The sequence below is a fragment of the Protomyctophum parallelum genome (genome assembly GCF_964188405.1).
Source record: "Protomyctophum parallelum genome assembly, chromosome: 12".
In the NCBI taxonomy this organism is placed as follows: Eukaryota; Metazoa; Chordata; class Actinopteri; order Myctophiformes; family Myctophidae; genus Protomyctophum; species Protomyctophum parallelum.
Genome location: NC_139712.1, coordinates 19,019,168 through 19,034,054, shown reverse-complemented (window position 1 = coordinate 19,034,054; position 14,887 = coordinate 19,019,168). Strand labels below are relative to the sequence as shown.

The following is a 14,887-nucleotide window of genomic DNA, read 5'->3' as shown; positions in this document are numbered from 1 at the left end:
GTATTTTAATGTATCGCCCCCCTGGTTTAAGCAACTCATTTTTATCTGATTTTAGTGACCTTTTGACATCCATTATTAAATTTGAGAGATTTGTATTACTAGGCGATTTTAACTACCACATTAACAAATGCACTGGCCTCTCCGCAATTAACTTTCTTAGCATCACAGAGTCTTTTAACCTTGTCCAACATGTTACGGGTCCTACGCATAACAGGGGAAATACACACACACACAAGAACAGGGTTTAAGTGGTGATTTGCTGTGGTAATGAATAATGATGTAATGCCCATTCGCTCCATCTGAGAATGTTTATATATTCCTGAAGGGATCACTGCCAGCCGACCCTCTGCTGTCGGCCTGCTGTGTTTTAGGCGTTGTTATTTATTAACACTCTGCCAGGTAGAGTATGTTAATTCGGGTTAAAGTTGCAATTAACTGAAAGGTTACAGACTGCTTTAAGGCCCGGATAAAAATGCCAGTGACTGACTTTCACACTAAAAATGGAGATAAAGAACCAGAGAAAAAGAGAGAGAGAGAGAGAGAGAGAGAGAGAGAGAGAGAGAGAGTGAGAGAAAGAGAGAAAGAGAGAGAGAGAGAGAGAGAGAGAGAGAGAGAGAGAGAGAGAGAGAGAGAGAGAGAGAGAGAGAAATTATAGAACACTGTACATATAGAAACACTCTACATACAAAACAATTACCTTTAAAAACATTTGATTTTTTTCTTTTCTTTTTGTAGAAACACTGTACATATAAACAGAGCAAGTACCTTTAAGCACTTTTGAAAAACAACTGCTGTTTGTGCACAACCTTACAAAAGCTTATCCCAACCTAACCTTTCCTATGTAGGCCAACTATTTCCGACAGCAAAATGCACAATTCTTATGGTTTCGTTAAGAGTTTCCCTCAGTTGCAATGTAATAGCTCTCTGCACACACACACACACACACACACACACACACACACACACACACACACACACACACACACACACACACACACACACACACACACACACACACACACACACACACACACACACACACACACACACACACACACACACACACACACACACACACACACACACACACACACACAAAAGGTCAAAATGGTTTTGCAGTGTCAATAAATATATTTGCTGTACAGCATGTGTGGGTTTGTTTTCTTACCTTATGAGCAAACTAGTCCATTCCATGAATTATTTCGCTCCGTTGTGCAGTTTAATAGTAGCCTACATATTAGAAATAAAAATAGGCTCTCATTGACTTCCATTGTAACGTGGAAACAACTCTCAAACTCACTCTTTTAGAACACTAAGCTGATTATGACCGTTTATGACAGGAAAACTCATGCGGTTTTATTTTTAATAAAAAATAAAAAACATGTTTTTGTTTTGACTTCGGTGTTGCCACATTGTGTGAGAGATATAAGCCAACCCACCTCCAAAAACAAGCCAATTCTTAAAGCCAAATCAAGAAAAACAAGCCAAAACAAACACAATAATATGACCATATATAATCCTAATAAAAATATTGTATGCATTTATCATTATAAATACTATGTAGGCCTATGTCTATGATAATTAAAACACATTTAGTGCCGGAAGTGCATCAAAATAGAAGCTCCGGGGTGCCAGAGTTGTCTGATCGCTTTTACTCTGAAAGCCAAGAACCGGAAACACTTTCCTAAAACAGTTGACTTTACTAAGTGACCTCACATCCCCGATCATCTTAATTAATTATTTTACGCTCCAAAAAGCGTTCATATTTTGCGGGAGAGACGGATGAGGAGCAGAAATGAAGCGCCAGCATATCGATCCATTCATCACCACGGAGAGCGCCTTGGATTAGGAGATACGAGTCATTCTTTCCGCCGCGCTAACATGGGAGTCAATGACAAGCTAATAGTTGCACTGAGCGTTAGCGTACGGAAAGCGAAAAGCGAAATGCCAAAAAAAAAATTGGAAAAATTCAGAATATTCTTATCTCGCCCCGTGTCACTAGGATGTCCACAGACGTCGTAGGCACTAATATTTCGGGATCCTTATGACGGCCTCACACGTCGTATGAACTGAAACGGTTAATGTTTTGGTAATGTATTACAGTACTAATTATTAGCCTTAAGCCAAAAGTAGCTGGAAATAAGCAGACTTGGCAACCCTGACAAGTTTGCCTACAAAACGATCTGATTGGTCCAAATCTGTACACACACTCCTGAAGTATAGCCTCTGTCCCAGACTTACCATCCAGACCGTTGGATGTAAACAAAATAATGTATCTGATCTCGTCCACTTGTCGCAAACACCATACACAATTTTGGACGTGTTTGAGGGAGACGCTTTAGGAGAAATGTCTGGGACTGCAGCTGGGTGCATCTCAAACAGCATGGCGACTTGTTTACAAACGATCGAGGAACACCAGAACCGCTTCACTGTATATCTCCAACCAATATAGTTACTTTATAAATCTATCAAAAGACGAAAATAAAACGGCATGAGTTTTCCTGATGTCATAAACTGTCAGAATCAGCTTTTGTTGTGTTCGCTTATGTGCTAACTGACTGATTTTGAGAGCTGTTTCCCGTTACAATGGAAGTCAATGAGAGCCTATTTTTATAGATACTATTAAACTACACAACGGAGCGAAATAATTCATGGAATGGACTACCGGTAGTTTGCTCATAACAGGTAAGAAAACAAACCCTCTTTCTGAGGTCCACACATGATGTGTACAGCAAATATATTTATTGACACTGCTTAACCATTTTGACCAGCATTGCAAGCTTGACCAGGATCCTAACCTAGTAACCGTTGCTAACGTGGTATTGGCCAACAACGGGCTTGGGTGGGACTTAGCGACAGGCTAATTGTACATTCATTATTTTTGTTTTGATTGCATTGTTCCACGTTTGCTTTGGCAATGTTAACATTGCCCTTTTGAATTTAATTAAACTGAGAGAGAGAGGTTCACTCACTTCTCTTTGAGTTCCTCTGTTGAGCCCTTGTCGGGGAACATGGACGAGATGGCTTCAAATATCTTGTCTGAAGGAAACTTCTTGGAACCGTCACTGCTGCTTCCACCTGCAGTACACACACACACACACACACACACAGAGAGTAAGCACACAAGCAGCTGATGTATGTTGAATTGTGTGTGTGTGTGTGTGTGTGTGTGTGTGTGTGTGTGTGTGTGTGTGTGTGTGTGTGTGTGTGTGTGTGTGTGTGTGTGTGTGTGTGTGTGTGTGTGTGTGTGTGTGTGTGTGTGTGTGTGTGAGAGATATAGCACTGACGAAGCCACGAAGGTCTTAAACCGAAACGTTTGCTTTTTAATTGCACTTTGAGCACAGAGCACTTTATGAGCATGATAAAATAAAGGAAAAAATATTTTCTTAACCCTTAGACTGCCATTCCCAATTTTTTTGTTTGGGTAACAAATTGGCATATTTTTAATTCATCGTTTTAACATACAAGAAAGATCTGGTGGATTGAAGAGATGTTTTTTTTCATTGCATTCATTGCAAATCTATTCTCTCGATTCGCCACCAGATGGCGGGAAAGCATCATTATGCTGATTTTGGCTAAAATAGACGGATCTTCCTAAGTCACTTCCGGCTCAACGATCAACAACATCCTGTAATAGTTTGACCCTAGTCAATAGCTTGGCTGGTCCGGATTGCTAAGCTAATGCTATATTTTTCATAACTAAGTCAAATTAACCTCAAATCAACCCCAAAAGATCGCAAAATATCACATTTTTTACAGCGACGCACATAGAGACGGCGCGCGTGCACGATAGCGCACGATCACGCGGATTTCGGCCGTTTTTTGGTAAATTACATCCAACATTAGTGATATTAGCGAAAAAATATTAATTTTTTATCTTTTGACCCCGCGATAACTGATATTGATTGTCATTCCGTTTTTTCCGTTAACGGGAGGTTTAGATTTTTTGATTAATTCCGTTTTTTCCGTGAATTGTAGGCCAAGGGTTAAGTCTCAGTCTAACTAAGGAGTTTTACTTCTAGTTTCTATACGGTGAGCGAGTCTTTTTCTGTCAAAGTTTCCCAAAGTTTCCCTTATGTTTTTGAGACCACCGCTACCGTAGTCAAGTTTGGACAAAAAGGACGAAGAAAGGCGCAACAGTTTTCTCAGTGCTTCTGTGTGTGTGTGTGTGAGTGTGCGCGTACTCTCGTTGCTGACGATGCGGTGGTCGTCAGCGGGGTGGTCCTCCATCTTGTCCGGCATCTTAAAGTCTGCCTCCTCGTCCTCGTCTTCGTCCTCGTTGTCGCTGTACTGAGTCAGAGCGCCGACCAGCTCCACAAAGATCTCATCGTTGATGAACCCACACTCTGAGAGACACACACACACACACACACACACACACACACACACACACACACACATGTTTATTCTTTGCAGATTGGTGGCATGAGAGAGAGAGACAGGGTTTCCACACCTGAGCCGCGGACGTTTTCTCTGTCGTCCAGCGTCTTTTCCGTTCATTTAAATAGCTGGTGGATGGAAGCTCCACCCACGCGGCTGACTGCCGCGACGGAAAAGACGCTGGGCGACAGAGAAAACGTCTGCGGCTCTCTGGTAAGTCTGGCAACAGCTAGAGACAGAGAGAGAGTCTCTTACCTCTGTCTCCATGAACCTTGCCATCATAGTTCTTGATGAGTTCCTCTATGAAGGTTCCATCCTGGTCCAAGATCTCATCTCCCATGTAGGGAATGTTATGAAGAACCGTCTCATCCTCCACCTGATGCACACACACACACACACACACACACACACACACACAGGCTTCCGAATATCAGTATGGCAAAGCTACAGCGATACCCCAGGTTTGTTATACTTCCAAGTAATGGTTGGTACTTAGAATGTTTATCACACACACAATTTTAGCAATGATTCTATTCTCTATCATTTGTTCTACGTATGGATATCAACAAATTTATGTCGAAATAAGTACTTTTGTAATAAAGGGTGCAGACCGTGTGCACTTGCGACTTTGAAAGTGGTGTAAAGAAAGAAAACTTGGATAAAGTCACCTCAGACTGCTGCAGTTTTGTTCCGCACCCACTCAAATGCAATAAGTAACATCTGCACCCACCCACTCAAATGAGTGTTAGTGTTACTTTGTGATAAGTAACATCTGCACCCACCCACTCAAATGAGTGTAACTGTGTTATAACGTCTGCACCCACTCACTCATATGAGTGTTACTGGCAATACTATGCACAATAGAAACCTTTCCAGTGATTCCAGTCCGTGTCGCAGAGCTGCACGTAATCAATGCATTGATTGATGATCTGTGACACGCATGCAGAGACCTGTATCCATAGCAACCGCCGTCATCAGTGTCCCCAAACAAAGCGGGTGGCTGCGTTTCAAATACAAATATTTATTTTGACTACAAAGGTAATCTTGGATCTTTGTAAAAAAACAAGTTTCCTCCTCTCACGGTCGAAGTCCAAAGCGGTTTTGTTTTTGTTCCCCTCAGCAATACTGTAAATACTTTCGTTATTGATTTTTGTCATTGTCTTTCCTTTTTTTTCTGCCCACTCTCTTTTCTTTTTCTCCCTCTGAATTGTACACTCTGAAGTGATGTTGTTACGTGTTGTCTTGATGCCACATGTAATCCATCTGAAGAAAGCGAGGACTATACAGAGACTTTGGAGACGGAGGGCTGTATTTTGCGTGTCTTAAGTACCAGGTCTTATTACTTAACTTGAGTAAACTAAAGACCTGGAGGCGTGATCAATGCTCTTTGGCCACTCAGAATAGCCAAATGGCATTGATCACGCCTCCAGGTCTTTAGTTTACTCAAGTTAAGTAATAAGACACGCAAAATACAGCCCTCAGTCACTTGGAGGGGGGATGACATGGGACATGGGGACGAGGGGGGAGGGAGGGAGGGAAAAGGGGTGAAAAAATGTCTGACAGAAATGCTTTGTATTATACTGCACTGCTTTTTCTAAACCAAAGAAAAAAAAAGGTAATCTTGGGACCAAAACTCTACACTTTCTGCATATCTTAGCAAACTCTACAAGCTCACTAAGGGTTGTGTTGTGCCGTTTTCACCAAATGTTTGCCCCCAGAAAGGTGACTACACTGTGTGTGTGTGTGTGTGTGTGTGTGTGTGTGTGTGTGTGTGTGTGTGTGTGTGTGTGTGTGTGTGTGTGTGTGTGTGTATGCGTGTGCGTGTGCGTGTACCATGAAGTTCTGCTGTAACGGTGACCAGGAGTACATGACAGGAACTGAAGCCACAGCGTTCAGCGTCTTCAGCGGAATCACCTGCTTGTTAAACTCTGAGAATCCACTGTCCACAGTACACTACAGACAAACAAAACAAAGACGGTGTTAATGAACATTGACATCGCAGAACGCGTGTATGTGTGTGTGCGCGGCGTGCGCACACGCAACTGCGTGTGTGTTTAATGGAGTGACAGGTCTGACCTCCCTGGTTCCCCGTAGGGACCCCACAGACGTCATGACGTGCACAGGCTGGATTCTCTTGGTCTTCCACTCCTGGTTCAAGATGTCAGTCTTCTCCAAGATCTTCTGACGGTTGGTGTTGAACATACTCTGAAAACATCAACACACCCGACATCAGGAGAGGACGCAAGGAAGGAGGAGAGCAAGACAAGAAGGTGATGAATAGGAGATGACGAGAGCGAAAGAGGAGATAAGGAGAGGAGATGAGATGAGAAAAGTTAAAATAAGAAATACAAAATGGAGAGGAGAATTAGGAGAGAAAGAGGATAGTAAAAGTGTTGGAGTGGAGAGTGAAGCAGAATAGACAAGAAAGAGGAGACAGAGGAAAGAAAGAAAGAAAGAACGAACAAACCACTAATTTTCAACATTTTACTGTCATTAATATACCTTAGAGTTGTTGTGTGGAAATAATAAAGTTCCCCCATTCTGTGTTGCCTAGAACTGGAGGTCTGAAACCTGATCAGTAACATTATGAAGTACATCTCAGTGTCATCACAAAGATGTACTTCGTATTGTTACTGATCACGTTTCAGAGTTCCATTCAATTTTAAATTAAAATCGATTTTTCGATGCAGTTACTATATCGTTACACCCCTAATACACACACACACACACACACCTCTATTGTGTTTTCTATTCTAACATTGTCCATTTGTCCATTTGTACACTCTCAGAGTTAAAATAACATTGATTTTACAGTATAAATTGGGGGTTCCAGAGATAGAAATGCCATTAAATGGTGGTCCGTAGACTAATGCATGTCAAACAGGGGGTCCTAGAGCCGTAAACATCTTCTCTTATGGGCATATCTTTTCAAATGGGGGTCCGCGGGGCTAATTATTGTCAATTTGGGGGTTCTTGACATGTAAAAGTTTGGGAACCAGTTGTCTACCTGTCTACGTCACTCATGCTTTGTTGTTGTTTCTCTGGCCTTTAATCATTTACCGGTATATTAAGGTGCCTTCTCAACAGACGGATAAGGTAAGGCAGGGTTCCCCAATAAATTTTCCTCAAGGGCCATATTTTGACTAGCGTACCAGGCTGGGGGCCGAGTCTGCCCGCGCGAGGTCGAGGTCTTGCCCTGAAAATTCATTTTCAGGGCAAGACCCCATTTGAAAAGGATGCCCAGTTTGACATGCATAGGCTACTGACCCCCATTTAATGCCATTTATATCTGGGACCCTTAAAAAAAAAAAAAAAGAAAAAAATCATTTTTTAAAAAAAATCTTTCATGGGCCACAAGGGGGCGCTCTGTGGGCCGCAAATGGCCCGCGGGCCGCCTATTGGGGTACCCTGAGGTAAGGCATGGCCGTTTTTTTCTATAGCACATTTCAACAACAAGGCAATTCAATGTGCTTTACACAGAACATCAAACAAAGCAAACAATTATACTATTAGGATGCATAAAACAAAATAAGTAAAACAGATAAGGTGCAGAAGAGAAAGAAACACAACAGCTCAATGTTTACGATCAATTCATTTGAATCACAGGGAAAAAAGCTGCTGTTTTTCAGTCATGTTATGAATGTGGAGTGTGTTTTGGCTCGTTTAGATAGACGAGAGGCTGGCGTGACCGTTTGTGCTGAGTTTAGGCAGTACACAGACCCACGGTTCTGGGTTTAGGCAGTACACAGACCCACGGTTCTGGGTTTAGGCAGTACACAGACCCACGGTTCTGGGTTTAGGCAGTACACAGACCCACAACGGTTCTGGCTAATGTTTCAAAGTCAAAAGACAGTCAGCGGTTTGGTCATCGTCATTGTAAACATTGAGCTGTTCTTTTATGATTCCTACATAGATGTCTTTTGTGTGTCTACGTTTACAAATTGTCGACAATTTGTTGTCTGCATGGATAGGGATGCTATAGAGGGTTCACGTGATTAAAATCGGTGTAAATGTGAGTCTCGGGTTACAGTTACCAGTGGTGGAAAAAGTACTCAAATACTGCAATTCAGAACTACTTTGTTACAAGTAAAAGTATCGAAATGTAACAAAATGTACTTAAAGTACTAAAAGTACTCATTGTGCAGAATGTGCCATTTCACAAGTTCAAAATGTGTACAAAATCTATTGAAAATAGCAGATCTACAAGCTCACAATGTGTCGCATTGTGAGCTTGTAGATCGGCTATTTTCAAATGGCCAAAATGTGTAGGGTTGAAGTGGTTCTAATCAAAATTAAAATCTCCAAAGTAACTAAAGTTTTCAATTAATTATAATTAAGTAAAAGTACAAATGTTGGCTCCGAGATGCAGCGGAGTAGAAGTGAAAGTATTGGAAATCGGAAATCCTCAAGTAAAGTACAAAATTCCTCAAAAGTGTACTCAAGTACAGTACAGTACTTAAGTAAAAGTACTTGGTTACTTTCCACCACTGACAGTCAGTTACCCACCTTGACCTCGTCAGCCCGCCTGAAGCGTTTGAGCTGCCTGAGCCTCATATACTCCGACTTCACCCTCCTCTTCCAACAGCTGGGGCCTTTCTCCGAACGCTTCCCTGTCAGCACCATGTTCTCCCTGAGGACACACACACACACACACACACACACACACACACACACACACACACACACACACACACACACACACACACACACACACACACACACACACACACACACACACACACACACACACACACACACACACACACACACACACACACACACACACACACACACACACACACAGGGAGAGCGTCAGAATCATGGGGTGCATGGATGGAAAAATGTAACCAACGCCTTTGGTTACGTACATTTGTACAGTGTGTAAAGTGGTGAAAATATGGACTGAGCCTAGAGGTGATTGGCTCCAAACGACTCATTTAAGTGGTATAAAAGTCAATCAGATATATAGTATTATTAATTAATATCGGTTTTGCATCTTTGTGACAGGCCTAAACATGTAAGAAAATATATATAAATATATAATATTTTTATTTATTTATTATAATCATTTAAAAGTCAGGACTCATCGGCTACATAACTGCAGATACTGAAATCATCAAAATAAGTAAAACAATGACCAAAACAATAAATGGGTCTGGCTCCGTTTTGTTCCACAGAATGTTGTTTAGGATGGGTTTGGCACGGGTGGTTGAGTAGACAAACTTTAGTTAACAATCCTGAATGTTACTTTAACCGAGTGTGACAGACCCTGGCTTCCAATTTTGCTAGGATGATGGTCAGTGTCTGGATTTAATTGCCCCCTTCCATGAGCACAGCACACCTCATAAACATCCAAACTGAAACTACCGAACCAACTTCAAGCCAATCCCATTCTCCTTGTGTCCGTTGGGAATATACTGTATACACAATGAGATCAGGGAACATCTAATTAATGTACCGCTCCGTGGTCACAGACAAGACACGGTACGCCCAGGCCAGGCATAATGACAGATTCTCACTTTAAATCACACATTTCTTCTGCTCTCATACATTCACATTGCAAGAAATGACTCATGATATGATATTGTATGATACAATGCTAAACCGGGGGAATTCCCACACTTTGTCTTTATTCTTCACTTGGTTCACAAGTCTAACAGGAAGCATTACTCTAACTTCTCTGTCGCTCGTTTATTTAAGGCCATCAAGCCTTATTTATTATACTTAGTTAGTTGCAAAACTCTACAAGCTCTCAGCGTGAGTCGTCCTAAGGGGCTGTCAGTCATACATGCTCCTGTTTCTGTGACAGATCAATATATTTATATTCCAGATCAATTTAGATCGAATCTAACCTTTACTTTTGGATCATGCGAGTGTAGCAGAAAGGGGAAGGGTTGGAGTTGGTTAGAAAAACATCACTTAAACTATTTTTTTAAACTTTTATTTAACCAGTAAACACATTGACTCCAGTTCTATGGTCGCTCAGATCTATAGTCACTCCAGTGGTCACTCAGATCTATAGTCACTCCAGTTCTATGGTCACTCAGATCTAGTCACTCCAGTTCTATGGTCACTCAGATCTAGTCACTCCAGTTCTATGGTCACTCAGATCTATAGTCACTCCAGTTCTATGGTCACTCAGATCTATAGTCACTCCAGTTCTATGGTCACTCAGATCTATAGTCACTCCAGTTCTATGGTCACTCAGATCTATAGTCACTCCAGTTCTATGGTCACTCAGATCTATAGTCACTCCAGTTCTATGGTCACTCAGATCTATAGTCACTCCAGTTCTATGGTCACTCAGATCTATAGTCACTCCAGTTCTATGGTCACTCAGATCTATAGTCACTCCAGTTCTATGGTCACTCAGATCTAGTCACTCCAGTTCTATGGTCACTCAGATCTATAGTCACTCCAGTTCTATGGTCACTCAGATCTAGTCACTCCAGTTCTATGGTCACTCAGATCTAGTCACTCCAGTTCTATGGTCACTCAGATCTAGTCACTCCAGTTCTATGGTCACTCAGATCTAGTCACTCCAGTGGTCACTCAGATCTATAGTCACTCCAGTTCTATGGTCGCTCAGATCTAGTCACTCCAGTTCTATGGTCACTCAGATCTAGTCATTCCAGTTCTATGGTCACTCAGGCGGAGGTTATGTAACTCGAAGGAGAACACCAGATTGATCCATTTTAAAAACACATTCTTCATCTTAATAATCTAATTGGTTTATAAAGAAGCATAAAGGAAGGGAATATGCCATTAAGTGTCTCTTTGCCAATGAACAAATAGTACTCTACCCTCGAACTGGCCCCTTCCAATCACGCCGGTCACCGTGTCCAATTTCCTGTGAACAGACGGGACTGCCAGGAATTGGCAGTGGTAGACGGTAACTAAAGTACATTTACTCGAGTACTCCAGCCTCTGCCTCAGCCAATTGAGGCTCAACCAATCAGGCTCTGCCAGTGGGCCGAATTGATTGCCAACTACACTTTTCAGTTTGCAGTCTTCACACACAGGCACTGAGGCACATACACAGATCTCCATGTGGGACACCGGCTGACAGATAAAACGGGTGCTATGAACGTATATTATTATTAGGTTCCCAAGTTGCATCGTTCCCAAGTAGGCCGGTGGCTGACGGGCACGTACAGGTCTAGTCTTTCCAGGAAGAACAAGAAAGAGAGGAAGAGAGAGAGAGAGAGAGACACGCACACACACACACACAGATATTTGTTATGCCTGGAAACCTGTGATGTGAATAATAGAGCACACATTGAATGTTTACTGTCTCTCTCTCCATCTCTCACCACTGGCACCTAAACAGTATACAGTATAGAGCGTCGCAGTCCCGCCCCCTCGAGAGACCCGGAAAAGAAATCGCCGTTCATTTTAGACTTTTCAGAAAGTATTTATTTAAAGACGTTTACACCGCGGACAAAGCCAACTCTTGTCGTGACAAATCATGACAATAAACACAATGTTTTGGGCCAAACAAATAATTATAATAAACACTTTTTGTTGTTTTTCTTCTTATAAATTATTTGATCGGCCCAAAACATTGTGTTCAAACATTCATTGTCATGATTTGTCACGATCCGAGTTGGCTTTGTCCGCGGCGTAACCGTCTTTAAATAAATACTTTAGGAAAAGCCTATGGAGAAAATGAATGGAGAACCATTTCCTGGGCCACTCGTTATTCTGAAAGGGGGAGGGACTGCGACGCTCTATATAGGCAGTGGCACTCTAGTCTACACTGGTGTCTCAAGAGTTTAAAAGTATATTTATACCACCAGCCAAGTGATTCATGCAGGCTACAACTCCACTGTCACAAATGCTCATCTCACGTGACGTAACGATGTCACCTGGGGTAAATGTTTACAATTAGACAATGTCTGGTCTGGTGGGTCTTTCCATAATTATTTCTCTCAAAATGATCTTACTGTCACTCAGTCAACCGACCCTATCAAACTGTCAAACAGGCACAGATGGGACGCTACTATGCTAGTATTAAAGGTTTTATGACATTCATTTTCATTTATTCTTCTTTTTTCTTTTAGGTTTTATGACCTCAATTACACCCAAAAAACCTGAACTTTGAACATTCAGTGGATTTTCTGTGGTCTGAAGTTTTCTTTGGGGTTTTTTGGGCCTTTTGAGCTACAATGAAAACAGGCAACACAGTGAAACAGTGACATCTGCTGGCAAATCCCATTGACATATATGGGATTTGCACTGCAGTAAGTGATGTCACTTACTGCCGGCAAATCAGAGCACCTGTTTGAGCCAGAAAACCCCAGATCACAGAAAATCTACTGAATGTTAAAAGTTCATGTTTTTTGGGTGCAATTGATTAGAAAACCTAAAAAAAACAAGAACTATTCCAACACAATCCCTTTAATTCCATAAATTAAATGGGAATATATACTGTAGGGTAGGTATATCATCATATTCCAGTGTTGTTACAATGATTAATATATTAACAACATCAATACACCTTTTACTGCTGCAAAACAATTAATAGCCAAAATGCATCTACATCATGTTGGTTTAGAATTTGTGGTATTTATTTCAAGAGCTCCTGTGAATCAACAACAGAAACAGCATGAAAACATGCATGTTATTTTTGACTGTTTACTTTTGGATCACAGATTGTGCCTTTAGCCAGATCACCACTATTCTGGGGTTGAACATTTTCCTGAAAATAGCGCTTGTAGATTGGTAGGTTGAGGGGGAAAAGGAGAGGACCCAATAAAGACCACCCCTGGGGGTCCACCGTCCACGTCAACTCAAAGTATGACTTAGGTTATAAATGGGCGATTTGGATAAACAAAATGTTTGTAAAACTTTAAAGGTTAAAGCACTAATATATTCAGATCCTTGTGGATATAGTCTATGCCTCTACGGCACGCCAATGAGGACTATCAGAATATAGAGCTGTTTAATACATCATTTTAACAACAAAGGAAAAAAAACAACACTTGCGCTACCTGAACCGTTAAAAGGCTCATCCATAGTCTGGAGTTTTGGTGGTGAGGTGACCACCGAACTACATCATGACGTCACGAGCCGCGGTGAAGAGCAAACCACCGCCACCGCCCCAGCCCTTCTCTCTGTTTTTACTCACCACCGTTCAATGTTATTTCAGCTCCGGTGGTCACCTCACCACCGGAGCGGTGGACACCTCACCACCGAGAATTCTGACTATGAATGAGCCTTAAATTTATCTTTTCTCACAGTCACAAGACAGCAGTGATGACGTGAAGAAGCCATGGATAAATTCTGTTTACATTACAAACATCAACACTAGAGCGCATCATTCATCACTGAACATGTGATCATTAAAGCCTTAGCAGAGAGAGAACACAGTCTGAGTACCATTTCAATGTATGAATTCAACTACATTGTTCAAATGTATTTAATTGTACAAAAGTTTAAAATTACTTGGTTGAGAAGGAAAAAGTTGAACATACAATAAATTGCAATTCAAACGTTATTCCTTTCATGTTGTGCTTTTCTTTTTCAATGCATCTGCTTAATTTCATATTTTTTGTATTATTTTATTTATTCTCAATGCATGCTTTATGCATATACACAGTGACATTATCAGTGTTTGAATTGTACACTGTCTGTCAGAGTTACATTAAGGTAGGTAGAAACTAGGTAAGTAACAAGTAAGTACTTTAAAATGAGGTTGTCATTTGTCAGTCAGACAGGAGTCTAGCCCCTCTCGGAACCCTACATAAAGCTTTTCTGAAATTTTTATGAGTTTTATGTAGGGTCCCTGTTCATGACTATATTTTCGTATGGGAATTCTGGAACGCGGACATAAACATGCTCTCTAAGATCGAATCTGCAGCGTTTGACGGACTTTTTTTGTTTGCGTTATTCTGAATTCGGGAACTTTAAGTACCTATACATCCCGCTGCGAATATCTCCTGTGGCGCGGAAGCCGTTAAGTATTTTTGTTTGACCGATTTGGTCGCTTTATTTCTTCTTGTTTGTTTACCGTTTATTGTACCGCCTCCCGGTGTGCGGTTGGCTTGTGCCGGCTACGTCCCTGCGTCTGATCTGCTCTGTTATAGCTATAGCGCCACTAGCTAGCCAGATAGGCGGTACAATGAGGTGTCAATAAACAAGGAAGGAAGAGAAGAATCAAAGCGACCAAATCGGTCAAACAAAGATTAAAAATACTTAACGGCTTCCGCGCCACAGGAGATATTCGCAGCGGCATGTATGGGTACTTATACTTCACATATTCAGAAACCCTCACACGAAAGAATGTTGTCAAAGAGCGCAGACAGGCGTTATCCATGTTGTTTATGTTTTATGTATGTCCGCGTACCAGGTGGCAGGATACTGCTGGAACAGGACCCAATGCACTGGGTCTAACAAATGTCAGAAACTTCAGTAGCATTGGGTTCTGCTTGGAGGAGTCCAAGAGAACATCAAATATACAAGACAAAGACATACATAACAGGGTGAAAGGTGCATGCCTAATTGA

General features: G+C 41.5%; 1 protein-coding gene across 1 annotated transcript in view; it reads right to left on the bottom strand.

Annotated features, from left to right (window-relative positions):
* ezh2 (enhancer of zeste 2 polycomb repressive complex 2 subunit) overlaps nt 1-14,887 on the bottom strand; it is a 28,516-nt gene that overhangs the window by 12,908 nt on the left and 721 nt on the right. The window contains exons 2-7 of the mRNA XM_083777934.1: nt 8,887-9,010; nt 6,457-6,585; nt 6,214-6,333; nt 4,636-4,756; nt 4,185-4,346; nt 2,973-3,078 (exon numbers count right to left, since the gene is read on the bottom strand). Coding sequence (XP_083634060.1) covers nt 2,973-3,078; nt 4,185-4,346; nt 4,636-4,756; nt 6,214-6,333; nt 6,457-6,585; nt 8,887-9,003 — 755 coding nt within the window. The 5' untranslated portion in view covers nt 9,004-9,010. The remainder of the gene's footprint in view (nt 1-2,972; nt 3,079-4,184; nt 4,347-4,635; nt 4,757-6,213; nt 6,334-6,456; nt 6,586-8,886; nt 9,011-14,887) is intronic.